The 20,370-nt window shown below is 44.7% G+C and overlaps 1 protein-coding gene across 2 annotated transcripts in view; it reads left to right on the top strand.

Moving 5' to 3' along the window:
- LMBR1 (limb development membrane protein 1) overlaps positions 1-20,370 on the top strand; it is a 753,627-nt gene that overhangs the window by 391,913 nt on the left and 341,344 nt on the right. For both annotated transcript variants that reach the window (XM_085631970.1, XM_085631971.1), the window contains exon 6: positions 4,800-4,926. In XM_085631970.1, the coding sequence (XP_085488096.1) occupies positions 4,800-4,926 (127 nt within the window). The remainder of the gene's footprint in view (positions 1-4,799; positions 4,927-20,370) is intronic.

Here is a 20,370-nt window from a genome sequence, read left to right on the forward strand (position 1 = left end):
TTGCTGCGATACCCCTGATCACTAGCTACTTTCGTTCATTATTTGACATCCTATCACCCAGACAGACTCCAGTTGAACAGCACAAAGTAACTTGGAATAACCAAAGACTGTTATATATTTCAATAATTCGGTTGTATTAGTGGCAGAGGAGATATAAAAGACTGTAATACCAACAAACTATTTATTTAAAGAGGAGGATCAAACTGAAATAGGTGGTCTCCAGCTATCAGTTCACAGTTAAAAAACAAACAGAAGAAGAAGCATGGATGGTTCACAATTTCCCCTCACATGCTACAAGTGTGAAATCTCCTTCACATAAAACATCATTTTCAATCCAGGAAGAGGACTCGGTTAATAGTATTCACATAATTATTGAACATGCCAATACATCCAACATACACTATTTCTGCTGCTTTTTTCCTCTAGAGATGAATTAAATATAGTTCCTTTGAGAGAACAAGAACTAATATCTGAATCTATGCATGCTCTGCATTCAGTTCTCTGTTACTCTCCTATGCGCATGGAGAAATATATACCATATTTGGAAATCTGCTATGCTTAAAGTCAGCCATGTTTGATCCAGCTATTGTAAGTACATTCATTGGATTTTATATGAATCTGTGATCTGACGGTCTCCCTTTAGGATTCTGCACTGGAAGTTGAAAGGGCTTGAGTAGTTAGAACCCTGTGCACTGTAGAGGTACGGGATTGAAGGTTTGTAGTGTATGCACTCCCGTAAGACTGGGAGAAGTGTGCTCGTAAGGAATAGGATTACAAATTAGACAACAGCTCTGAGTATTGCACACTTCCTGCCTACAATAACAGATTGCTATTGTGTCTGTATATTTTGTAAATGTTTTATAGATGCAGATATTCAAGGATGGATTCAAGGTCTGTAGATTTTTGTGATATCCTTTTAAATACTTTATATTTTAAATGTTTTATGGAGTTTAATTTTGAGGATGGATAGCTGTTTGGTGTCGAACTCCATTGTATCTTTGTATTTCTGTGATTTGTAATCGTTTTTGGGAGAACAACAAATCTTTATAAACTGAACATGTGGCGTGCAGTTCTATTACTAAACATTTAGAGTTTTTTTCAATGTATCTATGCATAGAGAAAAAGTGGTAAACAATAGTTTCATGTTCTATAGAATTTGGCTTTTTTGTAGAAAGTTAAGCCATATTTCCATTCTCATTTAAGAGAAAGGGTGTGCATTTCAGTTTTGTTGCTATCTAAATCTTTCCTTTTAGTTCTAGCCTAAAGACTGCTTAAGCTGCCTAACTGACGTGCTCACTACGCCACTGGAGTCAAGCTATCCTGGCTGATGACGGCTGATAGCCAGAAACCGGTCCTAGGATGCTTGATTCTGGTCCAGGGAAGACATGGCTTGGCAGTTCGGGCTGGACTGTTCCCATGAGGCACAGGGTCAAGACTGATTTGCATATGGCCATGTCTGAACTGGGGTGGCGTAGTGGGCAAAAGAACGATGGATTTAACCCAGATCTCTTGACTGGGGGAGAATGTCTGCATTGTCAGCATTCCGTCCATCGTTTGTTTGTTGTAACGCTTTTCGCCCTAAGTGGGATGGGTATTCTCAGACGTGGGACCCGTGCTCACTACGCCACTGGAGTCAAGCTATCCTGGCTGATGACGGCTGATAGCCAGAAACCGGTCCTAGGATGCTTGATTCCGGTCTAGGGAAGACATGGCTTGGCAGTTCGGGCTGGACTGTTCCCATGAGGCACAGGGTCAAGACTGATTTGCATATGGCCATGTCTGAACTGGGGTGGCGTAGTGGGCAAAAGAACGATGGATTTAACCCAGATCTCTTGACTGGGGGAGAATGTCTACATTGTCAGCATTCCGTCCATCATTTGTTTGTTGTAACGCTTTTCGCCCTAAGTGGGATGGGTATTCCCAGACGTGGGACCCGTGCTCACGACGCCACTGGAGTCAAGCTATCCTGGCTGATGACAGTTGATAGCCAGAAACCGGTCCTAGGATGCTTGATTCCGGTCCAGGTAAGACATGGCTTGGCAGTTCGGGCTGAACTGTTCCCATGAGGCACAGGGTCAAGGCTGATTTGCATATAGCCATGTCTAAACTGGGGTGGCGTAGTGGGCAAAAGAACGATGGATTTAACCCAGATCTCTTGACTGGGGGAGAATGTCTGCATTGTCAGCATTCCGTCCATCATTTGTTTGTTGTAATGCTAAGCTGCCTAACTGGCCTCATTTAATTGAAAATACATGCATGCACATATGCATAGAGGGGTCGGAGCCCATCCTCTTTCTCAATCTGCTTTTAAAACAGTCATTCTCATTTTGCTTCTGCCCACCATAGCACACAGCATGGGAAATGGGTTAGCCCACTTCGGCCAATTGCACAGTAAGAGAAGGTATTTTGCCTGATCAGATGTGCATTTCAATGCCAGCACAAGTGTACCAATACTTTACATTGCTAATGCTTTTGTCTTTCAAGTCCTTTTTTAAATTTATTTTATTTACTCATTGTTGTTTGTTATTTTAACTTAGCATTCAGGTGCCTTTGTTTGCCCAAGTAAGGATCATATTTTCCTATGATGTACTTAAAACTAAACAGGGTTTCTACAACTATTGAAGTACCATTCTAATAAATCCTGTGCAATGTTTTTTTTAAAATTTCAAAATGTTTATTAGAAGCACATAGCTGCCACGTTTGGGCGGTGGCAAATTTGCTTTTTTTCCTTTTTAGTTTTGTGGCATTTACATGGAATACATTTTTTTTTTTTAAACTATTGGACCTGCTTGCCAATGCCAGACCTATTAGTGTTGTCAGTGCTTGTTAATTCAATTCAGTCAATAGGAGGCTAAATAGGGTTTACAGATTGTTTATTTTGCATCCATGTGCAGTCAGTGCATATACATACTCCTCTCCTCCCTCAGATGTCAGCAAAATAATGGTTCAGGTTTTTTTCATTAATCATATGGATTAACATCTGTGTTAAATATCCGAGCGTAACAAGGAATCAAAACTTGAATTGGACCCTGCCGTCCAACCGGGCAAAGAGGTTAAACACAATCATAATTATTTAGCTTTTTTCATTTCAACATATTGCAATGCAATATTAGTTCTGAGATCAACAAAGAAACATCACATGGTATATGACCCAGTAAGTTTTAAAAAAAATAGGGTTGCCTCAATATCAGCTCTGGACTTGAACATACTAATTCAAAGTGTACACAAGTAGAGCAGTGTATTTTGTCATCCTAATAACTGTGCAGAGACAAGATTTAAATTCTTCAAAAAGTTGTAAACAGTAGAGCTAGTTTTTAAAAGGTAATTTTTAATTTCCTCACATAGGGTTTTAGCAGCTGCATTATGTGTTTTAAAATGTATCTCAGGGTAGCTCCAAATGCCTTAAAAGAAATTCTGGCTAAACCCAAATCTAATCAAAGGGCTTCTTTTGAAACAGATTTTTGGACACTGAACTTAGATTGTTTCCTTTCATTTGAGATAATAAATCAATCAAAGTAAAAGACAAGAATACATACCCGCTCATACAAATCATTAGCATCTATATTACCAAAATTCCTTTATCAGCTATTAAGTGATCTCTGTGAAGATCCAATTGTAAATTCTCGGATAATATCACTCCGAGATAACGTTGAAACATAACTCTCCAAACCAATACAGTCAATCGTCTAACAAAAAGACGGATTTTTTTTTTAAATGTACCTCAGCAAAGCATTAATTGAGTCCATATTTACTGAAGATCTATAAAAAAGACAGAATGGGAGGTGCTAACTATATTTAATGATGCATGAGATGGGATTCTGGAGCCCTTACTGGGTTCAGCATGGGCCATCTTGAGAATAGTGTTTAAAGGATGTCTTTTCAGGGGTGTACTTGTTCATTAGTATCAATCTTATCTTTCTTCGCAAATTATTGTGAGATTCCATTATTTTCTGCTGGGGCAAATTTACAATTGTGTTTTCTCTGGTAATGACTTCCTCACTTTATTACATGACAAAGAACAACTTTAGTAAACAATTGTTCTATTGCATATCTTTCATATGGTAATTATACTATCATTAAATTACACTACAGGCATAGCATACAAATAATACAGTTGAGGCTAAAAATATTAACGCAACTCGTATGCAAATATTTGATTTGAGTTTCTGCCACCTGTCCGTTTGGCTGGTCGTTCACTCGATTCGCACGCTTCATACCCTGATGCGTTGCTAATATTCCTCGTCACTAACCAGGTTTATGAAGCCTTTGGGAGGGGGCAGGTGAGGGATTGTAATTGTAGAGCTGTCAAATGTAGGACTTGCATTAAAAAGACCACACTCTGTAGCAGCAAAGCATCCTAGTAGCCCTCCACATCTTGCCGCGGGAAAGTGTCCAAGTGTAGGTGAATGCAATTGCAAACCGGAGTGCGTAAGAACTATTGAATTTCTTAATATCATGAATGATTTATATTTACATGAAATACTTGCACAAAAATGAAGGATTATTTTCATAACCAGTGACATTTGTATCCCTTGGGACTCCCAAATTCAACAGGGTAATTGCTAACAACTATTTTAAAATGTGTAAGGGGCTTGAAACCAAAAACAATTTGAAATCTTAACATTATATTCTAATTGATAAAAACAAATGCACGAGCAATACAAAAATCTGCATTCTCCATTTTCCATGGCAGTCTTGCATGAATTCCTGGTGCCACATTTCTTTCGCCTCAATTTTGCTTCTTTTTGTTTTGTCTGTGTCGAAAGTAACTACATAACACATTTGTTTCATTTTTCTAGGGGATTAGAGCTCGCATATTGGAAACTGTTGTTATGCTAATTCTCCTTGCACTTCTTATTCTCGGAATCGTATGGGTGGCTTCAGCTCTCATTGATAATAGTCCTGCCAGCTTGGAGTCTCTATACGGTAGGCCCGTTACCATACACTGCAATAAATTGTGCTGATGCTGAAAGCTTTTCTCTTTATATCTCAGTACACGACTCCGTGTTAACTGCGGCCATTCATCTTTATTATTAATTTGCAAATTGATGTATTTATGCTTGTTGTCTTTGCATTTGTTGACGTATAATCAATTAACAGAAGTGTTTTAACGTTAATAAATCACATTTTCCTCTAATATTATTTACAGAAAGGTAAGTCGAAGGGATACAGCTTTTATCCTGACCTGTTTGTACTTATAAGTTGCATGTATATAAATACTCTAGAACTGTTTGCTAGTTGTGAACTGTGCTCTTCAGGGATTAGGACACGGGTAAGAAAGAGGGTGTAAGAAGATTGGGTCGTAATGGTACAGAGGAATGATAAGCTAACTTTTTATTGTGTATTTATTGATTTTTGAGTTTTAAATAGCAAAAAGGTGTACCTTTGTGGTCTCTGCAGAGCACTGAAAAGAAATTTAGTTCTGCTGCGGTGTGAAATATGGAATTAATAATGAGTCCAACTGGATGTGGGATGTACAACCAGTGGTGGCTCATCCACTAAGGCGGAGGAGTGTCACCCCACTATTTCAGCTGCAAGCTGAATACAAAAAAAATGATACGTTCTTTATTATCATTTTAGTTTTTTGTATTCATTTTGCATCTGAAGCCAGGTGTGCGGGGCTGGTGGAGGAGTGGTGGCAGCAGCACCTAAAATGCTTATGACGCTTTGGCCAGCCGTCTCGGGCCAGCCATATTGTCATGTGCACTGTGCATGTTCTCCATGCAGGCTGCATTACATAAACAGAGGCCTGGCACTTCTTGATCAAATGGGAACGTGAAGAAAATTAGGCATTCTCAACTCTGGAACCCAGCAGTACTGCAAAGTTTATAAAGAATTCTGAATGACTGGCTCTTGAAACAAGTTTGACTTTTTCAGCGTATCCTCTTAAGGTTCACAAAGCATTCATGTCCCCCAAGAGAATTCAGAGTTCCTTGTTTAGATCTTGGGAATTTGAGTTTCTAATTTATGTGAAAGATTATCATTTTTTTAACAGTTAAACATCTTCCAGAAATAGATGAACCTAAGTAGAAAACTAGGCCTAACTAGAAAAAGCGTAAGCTAAATATTTAATCTTAAAATTCCTTTATCCATCTGGTAGTTTCTTTGGCAGATTTCTTGGTAGGAAGCTTGTGGGACAGCAGTTACCCTCTTAAATGGCTATTGCCTGCAAAATTACCACTTGATGACATATCTGCCTTCCTGGGCCCAGAAGCCAGATCTTTGCTTCCCAAGATCAGGGCCAGCAAGCCAGACAGGGTTTTGTACAGGATCTCTGGAGTCATGCTGAGAAGCAAAACAGTTCTTAAATTAGTTTACTCACAGGCCGCACAGAGTAGACATTCTTAAATTTAATTTTCCACTAAAGTTGTCAAAAATCTACTTTCACCTTTAAATTAGATTTTTGAAACAAGGTCAAAATAACTCTTAATTGATGCCCTAGCTTTTTGTCCTAAGCAAAACTCCAATTATGTTATTCATACCTAGGGCTGTCCTTTAAAAATACAGCTTTGCGATCTGGTGAAAGGAGCTTTTAGGAAATTCATCACTGTGTGGACATGCTTTTCCAGATTCCTAGTGTGCTACTTAATAATTCTTATACTTTAAGCACCCCCCTACCCAGTGGGCATAAAACGCACACTTTAGATATAAATTAGCTGACATATAAAATAGCATTTTCTGCTAGGAAAAGGAACATTCTATGTCCTGTGTCACTATAGTGCTTTCAAACTGCAGCCCAGCTGGACCACAGTGGTACTCTCAGGAGTCATACATTTTTGTTATATATGTGTGTGTTGGAAATGCATACTTTAACCCACGTATGACATACCATGTAACTTCCACGCAACTGGTGCAGTTTCTGAGCGAACATACAAAGACCTTACTGGAAAATGAAATACCTGTTTTGTGTGAAACCAATTTAACAGTAGAATAGTGGCGTTCGAGTACATGCACTGTGGCACTGAGTGACCGCCTAAACAGTCATAATACCAGCAAACTTAGAGTCCTTAAAAAGACAAAATATCCAGGGTGATTATTCTGAACAAACATATTTCCCACATGGCTGATTTTGAAATCCTCTCATTTTTTTTTTAAGGCTGAGTCTAGACTAACCGACTTCTTCATGTGTAGACTGATATTTCTTGTAAATGTTTGAGAGGATAGATAGCCTTCTTGCTTTCTATCTCTGTTGGTACGAGAATGTCATCTGCATAATAAACTGGCATGCACACCTGCCCTGAGTGTCTGACTGCCGGTGAAAATGGTATCCTGATTTATAATTTGGCCCTGGAGTCACACTAATCTAGCATTTATGTTGAAGCCTAGGCCTGTCCCTGATAATGGGAGGTCCTGAAGTTGTCTTTGACCTGGAAGGTCATACCAGTTGTGCCTTCATTGTGGGTATTGGACTACTGTAAAGCCTGGATGCATCAAATAAAGTGGTGGCAGCAGCATACCATGTTTCGTGAATCATTAGTATGATCAAACCGTTTTTTCTGTCTTGAGAGGTGAGCCTACTGGCTCCTATCGTGTAAAGTTCGGATGTTACATGAAACCAGGAACCTTGGGTTGACATACCGTATGCATGTTGACACGCGCTCAGTCGACCATAACTAGCCCATTGTTCCCCAAATCAGGAGAGCAAGAGCGAGTGGCCACTCTTTCGTTCTATTGCCCCGTCTCTCTGCAACTCACTTCCTCTCCCATCATGAACACCCGTAACCACTTGCGTTTCAAGAAATCCCTGAAAACATGGCTTTTTTCCACCTAGCCTCACCCCACCTCCCTTTGATAAGCCGGTAGTTGCAGATTGTTTATCCTCTGAGCCCAGTGCTGGGAAGCCCCGTTGTTGGGGCAGCTACATGCTTTACAAACCTGATAGCATAACAATACTTGTATGCGGAGTGAGTGTGTAGCGCATGCATGGAAGTAGGAATCCGGGGGTTGTGAGAGTCTTAGTAATGGGACCAGTGGAATCCATTTTGGATGCCCCTGGGTTAGCATGGCACAAAATGGAAGATAAAGACCGCTTCCCCCAGGCAGTGGAAGTCTCTTACCTGCATTACTGTATGTGGAGGTAGGAGACCCAGGCACTGAAGAGAGAGGCAGATGGAAACAGGGCTTCCATTAGAAATTTAATGAGGACCTTACAGGCAAAGGGCTGCTGATTAATTCATCCTGAGCGCTAATGTTTAGTGTCTGAACTGTTCAGGTGTAGGTATTTGAGTTTGTTGTTCAAGATGAGAACGTTTCTAGAGGTAGCCATCCCTTTTGTCAGCCCGAGTGCTGTTTTAGGAAGGCTGATGCCAGCCAGACACAGATAACTCCTACATTATTGTGCTCATAGTTTGGATACTCCTGCGTGGAACCAGCCCCATTGCTACCTTCTGTTTAGATCCATCACTTTGAATAAAGGCTGTGTTTGAAGAACAGCCAGATCACAAAATTTGAAGGAGAACCACCCTAAACAAATTCTCAAACCTTAGACAGCGGATCCACATCCCCTGTCTGGAAAATGTGTATAAAAGTGGGATCCAAAGGCCCCACTAGGTTCCCTTTCCAAATTCTTTGACAAAAGAATGCAGTGCTACACAGAGTACTCCTGTGTGACTAGGGTCGGTGTCTACCACAGGTGAGGGACCATCACCTGAAGTCTGCACAGCTTATTGGAGAACCAAAGGTCTGCCTGTCATCTAAAACCCTAAATCTCTGCCCGCTCAGAGTCCATAGAGAGAAGAGAAAAGTGCTTGGCCATCCGGGAGGAGAGACTGTCCAGGAGGAAAAGTCTAAGGTTGCTGCTAAAGCAGGAGTCAAACCTGGCTTGAAGGCCGGAACTGTCCTAAGAAGCACTACTCCTGTGTGAACCAGGACAAGGGCCACAATTTAACAATGATTACTTGTTAGATGCTAGCTTTGAGACCACACCTTCCTGGACAGTTGCCTACCAAGCATCCCAGCAATGCTTCTCCCTCACCTTGGCTGCAGTCCCAATTAAAACTGCCACTGTGATCCCATGTCAGTGGACACGCTGCTAAGAGCGCCACAATGACAGTGTGTAACGGCGCATCACTTGAGACAGAAGTACATGAGCAGACTGAGTTCTGCAGCAGGAACAGAGACTGTTGCCTAAATGATCCCTTTAATTTGGGTACCATTCAGGTACAAACTCTTGAAATGAACTGCTCCAAGTTAGGGGTGACCTAGACAACACCACCTGTCCCTGATCTGTGACTAGAAGTTAGGAGTTGTACATACAATATGAAATCCTGCAACGACGAGAGGGAGCCAGACAGGTGGTCTGTTTTCATAGATATCGTTGCAATAGTAATGCTGCATCTAGACCCCATTGAATTGTCTTGTATCATGTTTTGCTGTGATAATTAAGTAATTTCCTCTTACTAAGATAAGCACTGGGCTGGGCCACATAACAATTGTGTCTTTTGGTTGAGTTCTGAGACGCTACGCTCCCACACCCCCAACAACACCACCATTAGTAACTTTTGACTGTTCACCCTTGCAATCTTGAGAGTCCGGTGCAGAGAGGGTGTATTTGGCCCAGTTTGCAGAACTAGATTGGTGTGGACCCAAGAGGTAAATTATACCAATTACCATGGTTTTTGTCTTGTAGTCTCTGCTTTCCGTATGGCACTCCGAACGTGCCTTATATACTTGGTCAGAGAGAAACTGAATCAGTTTTCTCTTAACCTCTGTAATATTGATCCTTAGCCTGTCTTCAGTCAGTTTTGCTGCAAAGGTTGAAAGCTTGATCACAATAATAGGTGTTTGCTAATACAGGCCGTGGGTTGGAATCATTCAGACCCATAGAGCTACGGCAGTATTGATGAAAGGTATTGGTAGATAGCATCTCCATGACTGTTATGATTTCCCCCACAATTTATTGCTCTTCCTGGAGCCATTTGACTACGCTTCTCAAAGAGGTAGTAACTTAACTCCTTTAATAAATAAATAAGGCTGTGTCTATTTTCCAGACTGTTCGCCAGATACAAAGTGATTGCATGTTTCCGGTTCTAACAAGTCCAACTGAGAGTCAGAAACGTATCAACAGCAAAAAATTAATAAGCAGAGAAACCGGCATCTGCAAATATACCTTAAAATAGAAGCATGTTTTAGAACCCTAAATACATGGTTCAGGAGAAAGAACTAGTGGGTGAGAGTTCAAACTCTCAGTTTATTGCACAGTTTGTGCAGCGGGAGCCAAATTCAATGAGGAAATGATCTCAATTTACTGATGCTAATGAACCACACAGATGGACACTAGTTAAGGATAAACAGCAATGCAGTCAGTTTTGCTTTATGACAAGCATGGTAGCTGTAAAAGAAAGGGAACATGGTGCAGAGACCAGGAAGAGTAGCCGAAGGATGGTAGGAAATGTATAATCAAAATGAAGGTTATGGTAAAATTAGGAAATTAAGTAAAGGTGGGGGTCTAACTATAACCTAGGACATACAAAATAGAGTGAAGATTGCTAGGGTGAAGATTAGCAATTTAGCATGGTAGAGGGTTCGGTTGATGAAGGTGTTTTGCAGCGTGAATCTTTTCTGGATTCACTATGCTGTGCATTATTCCGACATACCACCATTTGGTGTCCTTCTGTGACGTCGACGTGCTTCCTCCGGAAGCTCCCACCTTTGGTCGCCATCTTCAGATTCTTTTTTTCTGCCGTTGGGACTGGATCGAAACGGAAGGAGCTCCAGAACTTTGGAGAGAAGAATCCACAAATATCAACTCGAAGAACAGGAAAACAACTTATCGACACACCGGCCTTCGAGCAGGTGAACCAGGACGCAGAGAAGAGGGAAAGAAAGGAGAATGCACACACAGGGGGCTCCCTGGGCGCTGTAATGGACAAGACACCATTCAAGTTCTGCAACAATTGCCATCTTAAGTACGCACAGAAGGACCAGCACCCAGTCTGTAACCTCTGCCTGCCGCTCGACAACCGCTCCGAAGACTGCAGCGCGTGCTCGGCGTTCACCCTGAAGACCTTGAGGGTGAGGGAAAGGCAAAGAAGAACGAATTACAACATGCAGGTTCAAGGATCACCACCATCGCTTTGAGACCTGGGCCTCTCCAGCGTGGAAGAGGACTACGTCGCCGAAGGGCGATGAGGACGCGCACGTCCAAGTCGTCGCCGCCAAAAAAAGAACTCTGAAGGAGGTAAGAGAGACAGCGACCCCGAGACAGTCGACCGAACCCCGAAAGAGAGACTCATGTCCTCAAAAACAGCCCCGGCTTCGAAACTTTCGGTGACCGCAAGCTCGTCCAAGGACAAACAGTCCATCGGTTCCTTTGACAAGGACTTAAAGACGGCGAAAACCCTTGATAAGATAAAGTCGTCGAAGAGCAGTCACGAAAAAGACTCCTCGATATCGAAAAAAGAGAGGGTGAAGCAAGATTCGACTTCAATGTCGACAAGCGCCAAGAGAAACCCCGAAAATCTCAACGCCAAAACACAAGCGTTGGAGCTCGAGAAGAAAAAGAAGAGGCTCGAAGCCGAAATGGCAAGTATCTTGCGGCGTAGGAGAGATTTCGACGAGACAATGAAGCAATTCAAGATCCCGCCGAAAACCAAGACACTTCCTGAAAGAGACCTCGAGGAACTATTTTATTTTATTTATTTATTTATGGCGATTTTTAGAGCGCGCAATTACCCGAGGGTGTCTCGGCGCTGTTGTTACAGAACTCTCTGTCGGAGAAGGGGGTTTAGGCTTGGAACAACCATGTTTTCAGTTTTTTTCTGAAATTGAGCAGAGTTGGTGCACATTTGATGTGGAGAGGGAGAGTGTTCCACAGTCTAGCTGTGGCAACGATGAAGCGTTTGTCTCCCCAGTTAGCCCTTCTTGTGCGGGGGACTGTTAGCAGATGGGCTGAGGATGAACGCAGTGTTCTTCGCTGTTCGGGCGGGTGAAAGGCTTGTTTTAGGAATAGGGGGCCATGATTCTGGATCGCTTTATAAGCTATGCACAAGGCTTTAAATTTGATGCGGCTCCTCACCGGCAGCCAATGTAGCTGTTGGATGTAGGGGGAGACAGATGCAAATTTGGGAATGGGTAGCAGGGTCCTGGCTGCTGCATTCTGTACAGTCTGTAGTTTGTTGAGGACCTTTTGTTGTGCATTTAGAAGCAAGGCATTACAATAGACCGTTTTAGAAAAGACTAACGTGCTGACTAAAGTTTTGCCTGCAGAAGATGGTAAGTACAGAATGAGTTTTTTGATCTTTTTTAAGGTGTGGAAGGAGGATGAAACCACTGAATTTGCATGCTGCTGGAAGGACAATTTGTTGTCAAAGATAACCCCCAGATTTCGTACCTGGACTACTGGTTCTGGAGGTTGTCCCATTTGTTGGGGCCACCATTGTGGAGACCAGATTGGTTGTAGTCTCCCGAATGTCATCACTTCTGTTTTATCAGAATTTAGCTTAAGGCAGTTTGATGACATCCAGGCGCTTATTGCTTTCATACCAGATTAGAAGTTTGAAGCTACTGTTTGGCCGTCATCGAATACGGACAACACCAGTTGTGTGTCGTCTGCGTATGTGGTGAGATAAATTCCGTGGGATTTGATGACCCTCGCTAAGTCAGACACATATATATTAAATAGTGTCGGGCTTAGCGAGGATCCCTGTGGTACACCGCAAGGCAAGGAGAAAGTCTGGGAGGTGTATTGTCCCAACTTCACCGTTTGTGAGCGGTTTAACAAGAATGAGGCGAGAAGCTCCTTAGCCTTGTCCCTTATTCCTATAGCCACGACACGGTCGATCAGTGTGGTATGATCGACCGTGTCGAAGGCTGCGGACAGATCTAAAAGTATGAGGATTGCAGCTCCTCCATTGTCCATAGTGGATCGTATTTCGTCCGCAGCTTTCAGGAGTGCTGTCTCCGTGCCGTGTCCCTGACGGAACCCGAACTGGGTGTCATCCAGTAAGTTGTTGTTGTGGATGTAAGTTGACAATTGCTGGTTCATGATCTTTTCAAAGATTTTGGCCGGAAAAGGGAGGCATGCAATAGGCCTGTAGCTGGCTGGAAGAGAAGGATCTAAACTGGGTTTTTTGAGTAGCGGTTTAATAATGGCTTCCTTCCATACCGAAGGGTAGGTGCCGGATGTGAACATTGCGTTGCAGATAGTGGTGAGTGACGGGGCAACGGCTTCTGCGACGAGGTTGAGAACGGCAGGAGGGCATGGGTCAAGTGGTGATCCGGATTTGGTTCGGGCAATCAGGGGTTGAACAGTTTCTTTCGTGGTATTTTCAAAGGCTGAAAATTGTGGAGTATTATTGGCAGTGGAGTGCTCGGTATGGGATAAGGAAGGGTCAGGCGAAAAAGTGGAGAAGATGGCTCTGACCTTATCTTCGAAAAATGTGGCCAGTGCATCTGAAAGAGCCTGGGATCCTTCTGAGGAGGGTGGCAGAGGATTGGACAGGTATGTTACCACCTGGAACAGTTTTCCTGATGAGTTTTTGGCCTGATTAATTTGGTTGGTGTAGTAGGTGGTTTTCTCGGATGTAATCAGTTTTTTGTAATTAGAGAGGGCGTTTTTATAGCTAATCTTGTCCGGGTTATTATAGTGTCGGCGCCACTGCCTTTCTAAGTTTCTGCAATATTGGCGCTGTAATCTGAGAGATTCCGAGAACCAGGGGGCGGATGGAAGCTTTCTGTTCCTGTGAGAGGTTTTTGTGGGGGCTAGTTTGTTACAGGCTGCGTTCAGATTCTCCAGGTAGGTAGCTGAAGCAGCTACAGGGTCCTGATTGTTTAGCGGAGGGCTGTCATGTATGATCTGAGTGAGCTGGTTGAGATTAATGTTCTTCCAGTCTCTGAATTTCGTTGATCCAGAAGTTGTCTGGGAAGGTGGACAAGGATTAATGGGAACTGAAAAGCATACTGCAGAATGGTCTGTCCATATTAGAGGGGTGACCTTAGTGATTGTGATGTCTCTGTTGTTGGTAAATAGGCCGTCTAGGGTGTGCCCTGCTAAGTGGGTGGGTGATTTGACAATTTGCATAAGGCCTACTGTCTCCAAGTCACCGAGTAATGTTCCTGTATCAGGGTCATCATGAGATTCAAGATGAAAATTGAAGTCACCTAAAACGGTGAAGTGTTGGGATCCAATAGGCATCTCGATGATTTTATCTAAGTTTGAAAGAAATTTTGATCTGGATCCTGGGGGGCGGTAGATTAGCAAACCTCTAAAGGTAGTTTTACTGGAGATACATATGGCGAAAAGGAGAGCCTCGCACTCAGGAAGAGTTGTTTCTGATGTTGTTAGTTTTAGGTGTTCTTTGTGTATAATTGCTATTCCTCCGCCTTTTCTTAAGGGTCTATCTAGCTTGCTTACACAATAGTTGTTAGGCATAGCGTCTCTGAAGTCAGGTCCAGAGGATTCGTCTCCCCATGTCTCGGTAATAAATAATATATCCAGATCATGGGAGTCAATGAACTCGGCGATTTCAATTTTGTGTTTAGGTAAGGAACGGACGTTTATTAGGGCTGCAGACACTGTGGGTGGGGAGGTAGTGGTGTCTGTGGACGGCATCTCCGTGCATGTGGGACATTTAAGCGGTCCGATGCAAGAGTTGTAGTTAAGGAGGGGTATGGGGTGGGCTTTCTCGGCGTATGGTTTATAATTCAGGAGTTCTGCGGAGGAGTAGGATAGCAGAGGAGAGTTGGTGATGGGCCGCGGACCAGGTAGAGTAGGGGGGGTGGCCCTAGGCCCGGCCTCAGCGCGGACGAGCGCAGACGAGCTTGCCTTATGCGCGCCTTCGGCGCGCAATCGTCGCGCCCGCTGCGCTCGTCCGCTGCGCTTCCGGTTCCTGTGCATGTAAATAGTATTGATTTGGATAAAATTTGAGGGCGTGGTGAGCGCCGATGGGCGTGTCCTGTGGCCGAGGGCGGCGTTGCTGTGGCAACCCTCTCCGCTACAGCAATGGATCTGCTGGTCGGTCAGGTGTCATCAGCGAGCGAGCGCATCAGAGTAAATTCAAGTGACAGTCAATTACAGATTTAAAAACACAACGTGCTAGTGAGGCTAAAATCTCCCGGCTTCCGCCTCAGGAGAGAGTCTGTGAAACAGCGCTAGTACGCAGCGCGAATCAATTTAAGGACTGGCTTGTAGGCGTGGTGAGCGCCGATGGGCGTGTCCTGTGGCCGAGGGCGGCGTTGCTGTGGCAACCCTCTCCGCTACAGCAATGGATCTGCTGGGCGGTCAGGTGTCATCAGCGAGCGAGCGCATCAGAGTAAATTCAAGTGACAGTCAATTACAGATTTAAAAACACAACGTGCTAGTGAGGCTAAAATCTCCCGGCTTCCGCCTCAGGAGAGAGTCTGTGAAACAGCGCTAGTACGCAGCGCAAATCAATTTAAGGACTGGCTTGTAGGCGTGGTGAGCGCCGATGGGCGTGTCCTGTGGCCGAGGGCGGCGTTGCTGTGGCAACCCTCTCCGCTACAGCAATGGATCTGCTGGGCGGTCAGGTGTCATCAGCGAGCGAGCGCATCAGAGTAAATTCAAGTGACAGTCAATTACAGATTTAAAAACACAACGTGCTAGTGAGGCTAAAATCTCCCGGCTTCCGCCTCAGGAGAGAGTCTGTGAAACAGCGCTAGTACGCAGCGCGAATCAATTTAAGGACTGGCTTGTAGGCGTGGTGAGCGCCGATGGGCGTGTCTTGTGGCCGAGGGCGGCGTTGCTGTGGCAACCCTCTCCACTACAGCAATGGATCTGCTGGGCGGTCAGGTGTCATCAGCGAGCGAGCGCATCAGAGTAAATTCAAGTGACAGTCAATTACAGATTTAAAAACACAACGTGCTAGTGAGGCTAAAATCTCCCGGCTTCCGCCTCAGGAGAGAGTCTGTGAAACAGCGCTAGTACACAGCGCGAATCAATTTAAGGACTGGCTTGTAGGCGTGGTGAGCGCCGATGGGCGTGTCCTGTGGCCGAGGGCGGCGTTGCTGTGGCAACCCTCTCCGCTACAGCAATGGATCTGCTGGGCGGTCAGGTGTCATCAGCGAGCGAGCGCATCAGAGTAAATTCAAGTGACAGTCAATTACAGATTTAAAAACACAACGTGCTAGTGAGGCTAAAATCTCCCGGCTTCCGCCTCAGGAGAGAGTCTGTGAAACAGCGCTAGTACGCAGCGCGAATCAATTTAAGGACTGGCTTGTAGGCGTGGTGAGCGCCGATGGGCGTGTCCTGTGGCCGAGGGCGGCGTTGCTGTGGCAACCCTCTCCGCTACAGCAATGGATCTGCTGGGCGGTCAGGTGTCATCAGCGAGCGAGCGCATCAGAGTAAATTCAAGTGACAGTCAATTACAGATTTAAAAACACAACGTGCTAGTGAGGCTAAAATCTCCCGGCTTCCGCCTCAGGAGAGAGTCTGTGAAACAGCGCTAGTACGCAGCGCGAATCAATTTAAGGACTGGCTTGTAGGCGTGGTGAGCGCCGATGGGCGTGTCCTGTGGCCGAGGGCGGCGTTGCTGTGGCAACCCTCTCCGCTACAGCAATGGATCTGCTGGGCGGTCAGGTGTCATCAGCGAGCGAGCGCATCAGAGTAAATTCAAGTGACAGTCAATTACAGATTTAAAAACACAACGTGCTAGTGAGGCTAAAATCTCCCGGCTTCCGCCTCAGGAGAGAGTCTGTGAAACAGCGCTAGTACGCAGCGCGAATCAATTTAAGGACTGGCTTGTAGACGTGGTGAGCGCCGATGGGCGTGTCCTGTGGCCGAGGGCGGCGTTGCTGTGGCAACCCTCTCCGCTACAGCAATGGATCTGCTGGGCGGTCAGGTGTCATCAGCGAGCGAGCGCATCAGAGTAAATTCAAGTGACAGTCAATTACAGATTTAAAAACACAACGTGCTAGTGAGGCCAAAATCTCCCGGCTTCCGCCTCAGGAGAGAGTCTGTGAACTACAGGTTCCTACAACCCCAGAACTGGCTGACGACGAAGAGGAGGAAGAAGACTACTACTTTGAAGCCGAGGGAGAAAAAGAGGACCAAACCTATCACGGAGACACAAGACATGCAGTGGCAAGATCTCGACGCTGACTCGCCAGAAGGGGTAGATACATACCCTTAGAGGCCCTCACCCCCCCCCCGACGACATCTGGATGTACTATCAGGTAATAAAGAAGGCTGCTGACGCCTATGGATTACAGCTAGAGGAGGAAAAGCTACAGTCCTGCTTTCTCCTAGAAACCTTGCTGCCCATTCAAACAAGGAACCAATTCCTGCCCATGCTCTCAAGTGTGCTGGAGCAGGGAAAGGAAGCCTTTAAGGAACCTGCCACATGCAAGGCAGTAACACCAAGGGGTGAGAAAAAATACAAGCTCTCCTCCAAGGACCCAATGTACATCAGAGGTTCAGTGCCTGCTGACTCTATAATGGCTTCCACAGCCAGAAAGCGGGCTAATGTACCCACTAACGTGGGCCCACCATCAGACAAGGAGAGCAGAAGAATGGATCTCACAGGCAGGAAGATGGAACGAAGTGCCGCGATTCAGTGGCGCATAGCCAACTCTAACGCCTTGATCAATAGGCATTCATACAAGCACTGGGAGGAGGTAGGCGAACTGCTCAAGAATCTGCCAGACCAGTTCCAGAGAAGGGCAAGCCACTTGGTAGAATAGTGGAAAAACATGGCTAATACATGTTTAAAATCAGCCCTAGATGCTGCGGAGACAGCAAGCTGGCAAATGATGATTGGGGTTACGGAGAGAAGACCCGTCTGGCTACGAATCTCAGGGCTCAAACCAGAGGTTCAAAGTAACCTCTTGAACAATCCGTTCAATGGAGAACAACTGTTTAGAACAGCTGTGGACGACAAGCTAACTCAGCTGAAGAAAGAAAATGAAACATCAAGGTCAATGGGGGCACTACAATTCAGAGGTATGCGTAGCGGGACACCATCGCGGAGACCAACAGGCAGAGGTAACCACCAGCCAGTAGCCTCACACCAGACCTTTCAACAAGATCACCAAGGAGGGAATCGAGGTCAGCAACAGGGTCCACAACAACAAGGTTGGCAATACCAACAGGGGAGGCAATCTTTTCAAGGGCGCACTCAAGAAAGAGGCCTACAGCAAAGAGGGGGACAGCAACCCACCTCCAAGTGACTGCACTACAACCTTGGCGCACACTCTAAAAAGATCTCAGAAGGCACAACAACTAATAGACATACAACCGCCATGCAAGAAACCAAAGAACAAGGTTCATTCAAGAAGAGAACTGTCTCATTTGCTCGAAGAGGAACAAGAACTTCTACACAAGGGTGCCATAGAGAGGGTGCCTTACAATGAAAGGAACAAGGGGGTGTATTCAACATACTTCCTCATACAAAATGTGGACGGAACATTAAGACTTATACTAGACTTAAGGTTCCTAAACAAGTTCATAAAGACTCAAAAATTCAAGATGACAAGTAATACCTCAGATCCAGGTAGGGGACTACATGGCAACTATAGATCTAAAGGACGCTTACTTGCACATCCCCATGAACAACAGACACAAAAACCTACTCCGATTCCTAATCAACAAAACGCACTACCAATTCACGGTGCTAGAGTTCGAACTCAAGTCAGCACCAAGAGTGTTCACAAATTGTCTAGCAGCAGTAGCAGCCCACCTAAGAAGGCAGGGAATACACGTTTACCCATATCTAGATGACTGGTTAGTAAGAGCAATCACATACAACCTTTGCAAACAGCACATAGAGAGGGTCGACACAACATTAGGGAAGGTGTTCCCAAGCACAAAGAGGACAGTAGTACTGAAGGAGACCCATCTATACCACAAAGGGCAAGCTCTGACAGTGAGGACCATGGGGAAATTATTAGGGATGATGGCTTCATGCATTCATCTAGTCCCAAACATTCGACTGCACATGAGACCATTCCAGGAATGGATTCAACAACAATGGTCACAGGCAATAGGGAGTTGGGAGGATCTAGTGGTTGTCACACAAACAGTTCTTCGGGAGATGACATGGTGGAACAGGAAGGACATAACACAGGGTAGACCTTTCACACAACCAACTCTGACAGTGGCCATTACAACAGACTCTTCCCAACTGGGGTGGGGAGCCCACATGAACAACCTGCGGGTGAGGGGTTTATGGACCCAGCAGGATGCCATAAAACACATCAACTTCCTAGAATTAAAAACAGTGTTCCTAGCCTTAAAAGCCTTTCAGAAGGAGCTTCACGGAAAGAGGGTGTTGATTCAAACAGACAATACAACCACAACGTTTTACACCAACAAGCAAGGAGGAACACAATCATTAACACTGTCAACCCTAGCCCATGAGCTATCTCAAGGAACATAGACCTACCAGCTATCCATCTTCCAGGGAAGTACAATGTAGAACCAGACAGACTGAGCAGACAAACATTAGCATCCCACGATTGGGAGATGAATCAATCAGAAATTCAGAAAATCTTCAAAAAGTGGGGGACTCCGCAAATCGACCTATTTGCAACACCCCAAAATGCAAAATACCAACACTTCACATCCTAACAACCATGCCCACAGTCCCTAGGGAATGCACTATCGATAGACTGGTCAGGGACATTTGCTTACGCTTTTCCCCCCGATACCACTGATGCATAAGGTACTCAACAAGTGCAGGGTCAGCCGCATGACACTGATCCTCCTAGCACCACAGTGGGCCAGGCAAACCTTGTTCTATCTGATAATGGAAATGTCACAATGCACGAGTTCCCCAACAGGAAGGACCTCCTAACTCTGCAAAACAGAAAGGTGCTACACCCAGGACCAGAAAGCCTAAGCCTGGCAGCGTGGCTGCTGAGGACTTAGAATTTTCTCACCTCAATCTACCAGAGAACACAATGGCAGTACTCAGAGAGGCAAGAAGACACACAACTAGAAAGTGTTACACAGCAAAATGGAAACATTTCTCACCTTGGCGCCATAGGAAAAAACTTTCAAGAAAGATCATAAGGGATTCAACAGTACTGAAATATTTAACATATTTGCTACAGGAGAAACTAAGCAACGCATCTATAGGGGTACACTTGGCAGCAATCGTAGCTTACACAAGGGTAGTAACAGGGAAAAGTTTCTTCACATCACAAGTGGTCAAGAGATTCCTGGAAGGAGCAAAAAGTATAGCACCTCCAAAGAGGGTGCCACCACCCATATGGAACCTCAACATGGTACTCTCTCAAATGATGAAGGCTCCATTCGAGCCAATCCACAAAGCAACTTTAAAGATGCTCACGCTGAAGACAGCGATTTTAGTGGCAGTAACATCACTACGTAGAGTAAGTGAATTGCAGGCGATAACACTACAAGAGCCCTACTTCCAAATACATAATGACTGAATCGTCATGAGAACGGATGCA

The sequence above is a fragment of the Triturus cristatus genome, chromosome 10, assembly GCF_964204655.1.
Source record: "Triturus cristatus chromosome 10, aTriCri1.1, whole genome shotgun sequence".
NCBI classification, from domain to species: domain Eukaryota; kingdom Metazoa; phylum Chordata; class Amphibia; order Caudata; family Salamandridae; genus Triturus; species Triturus cristatus.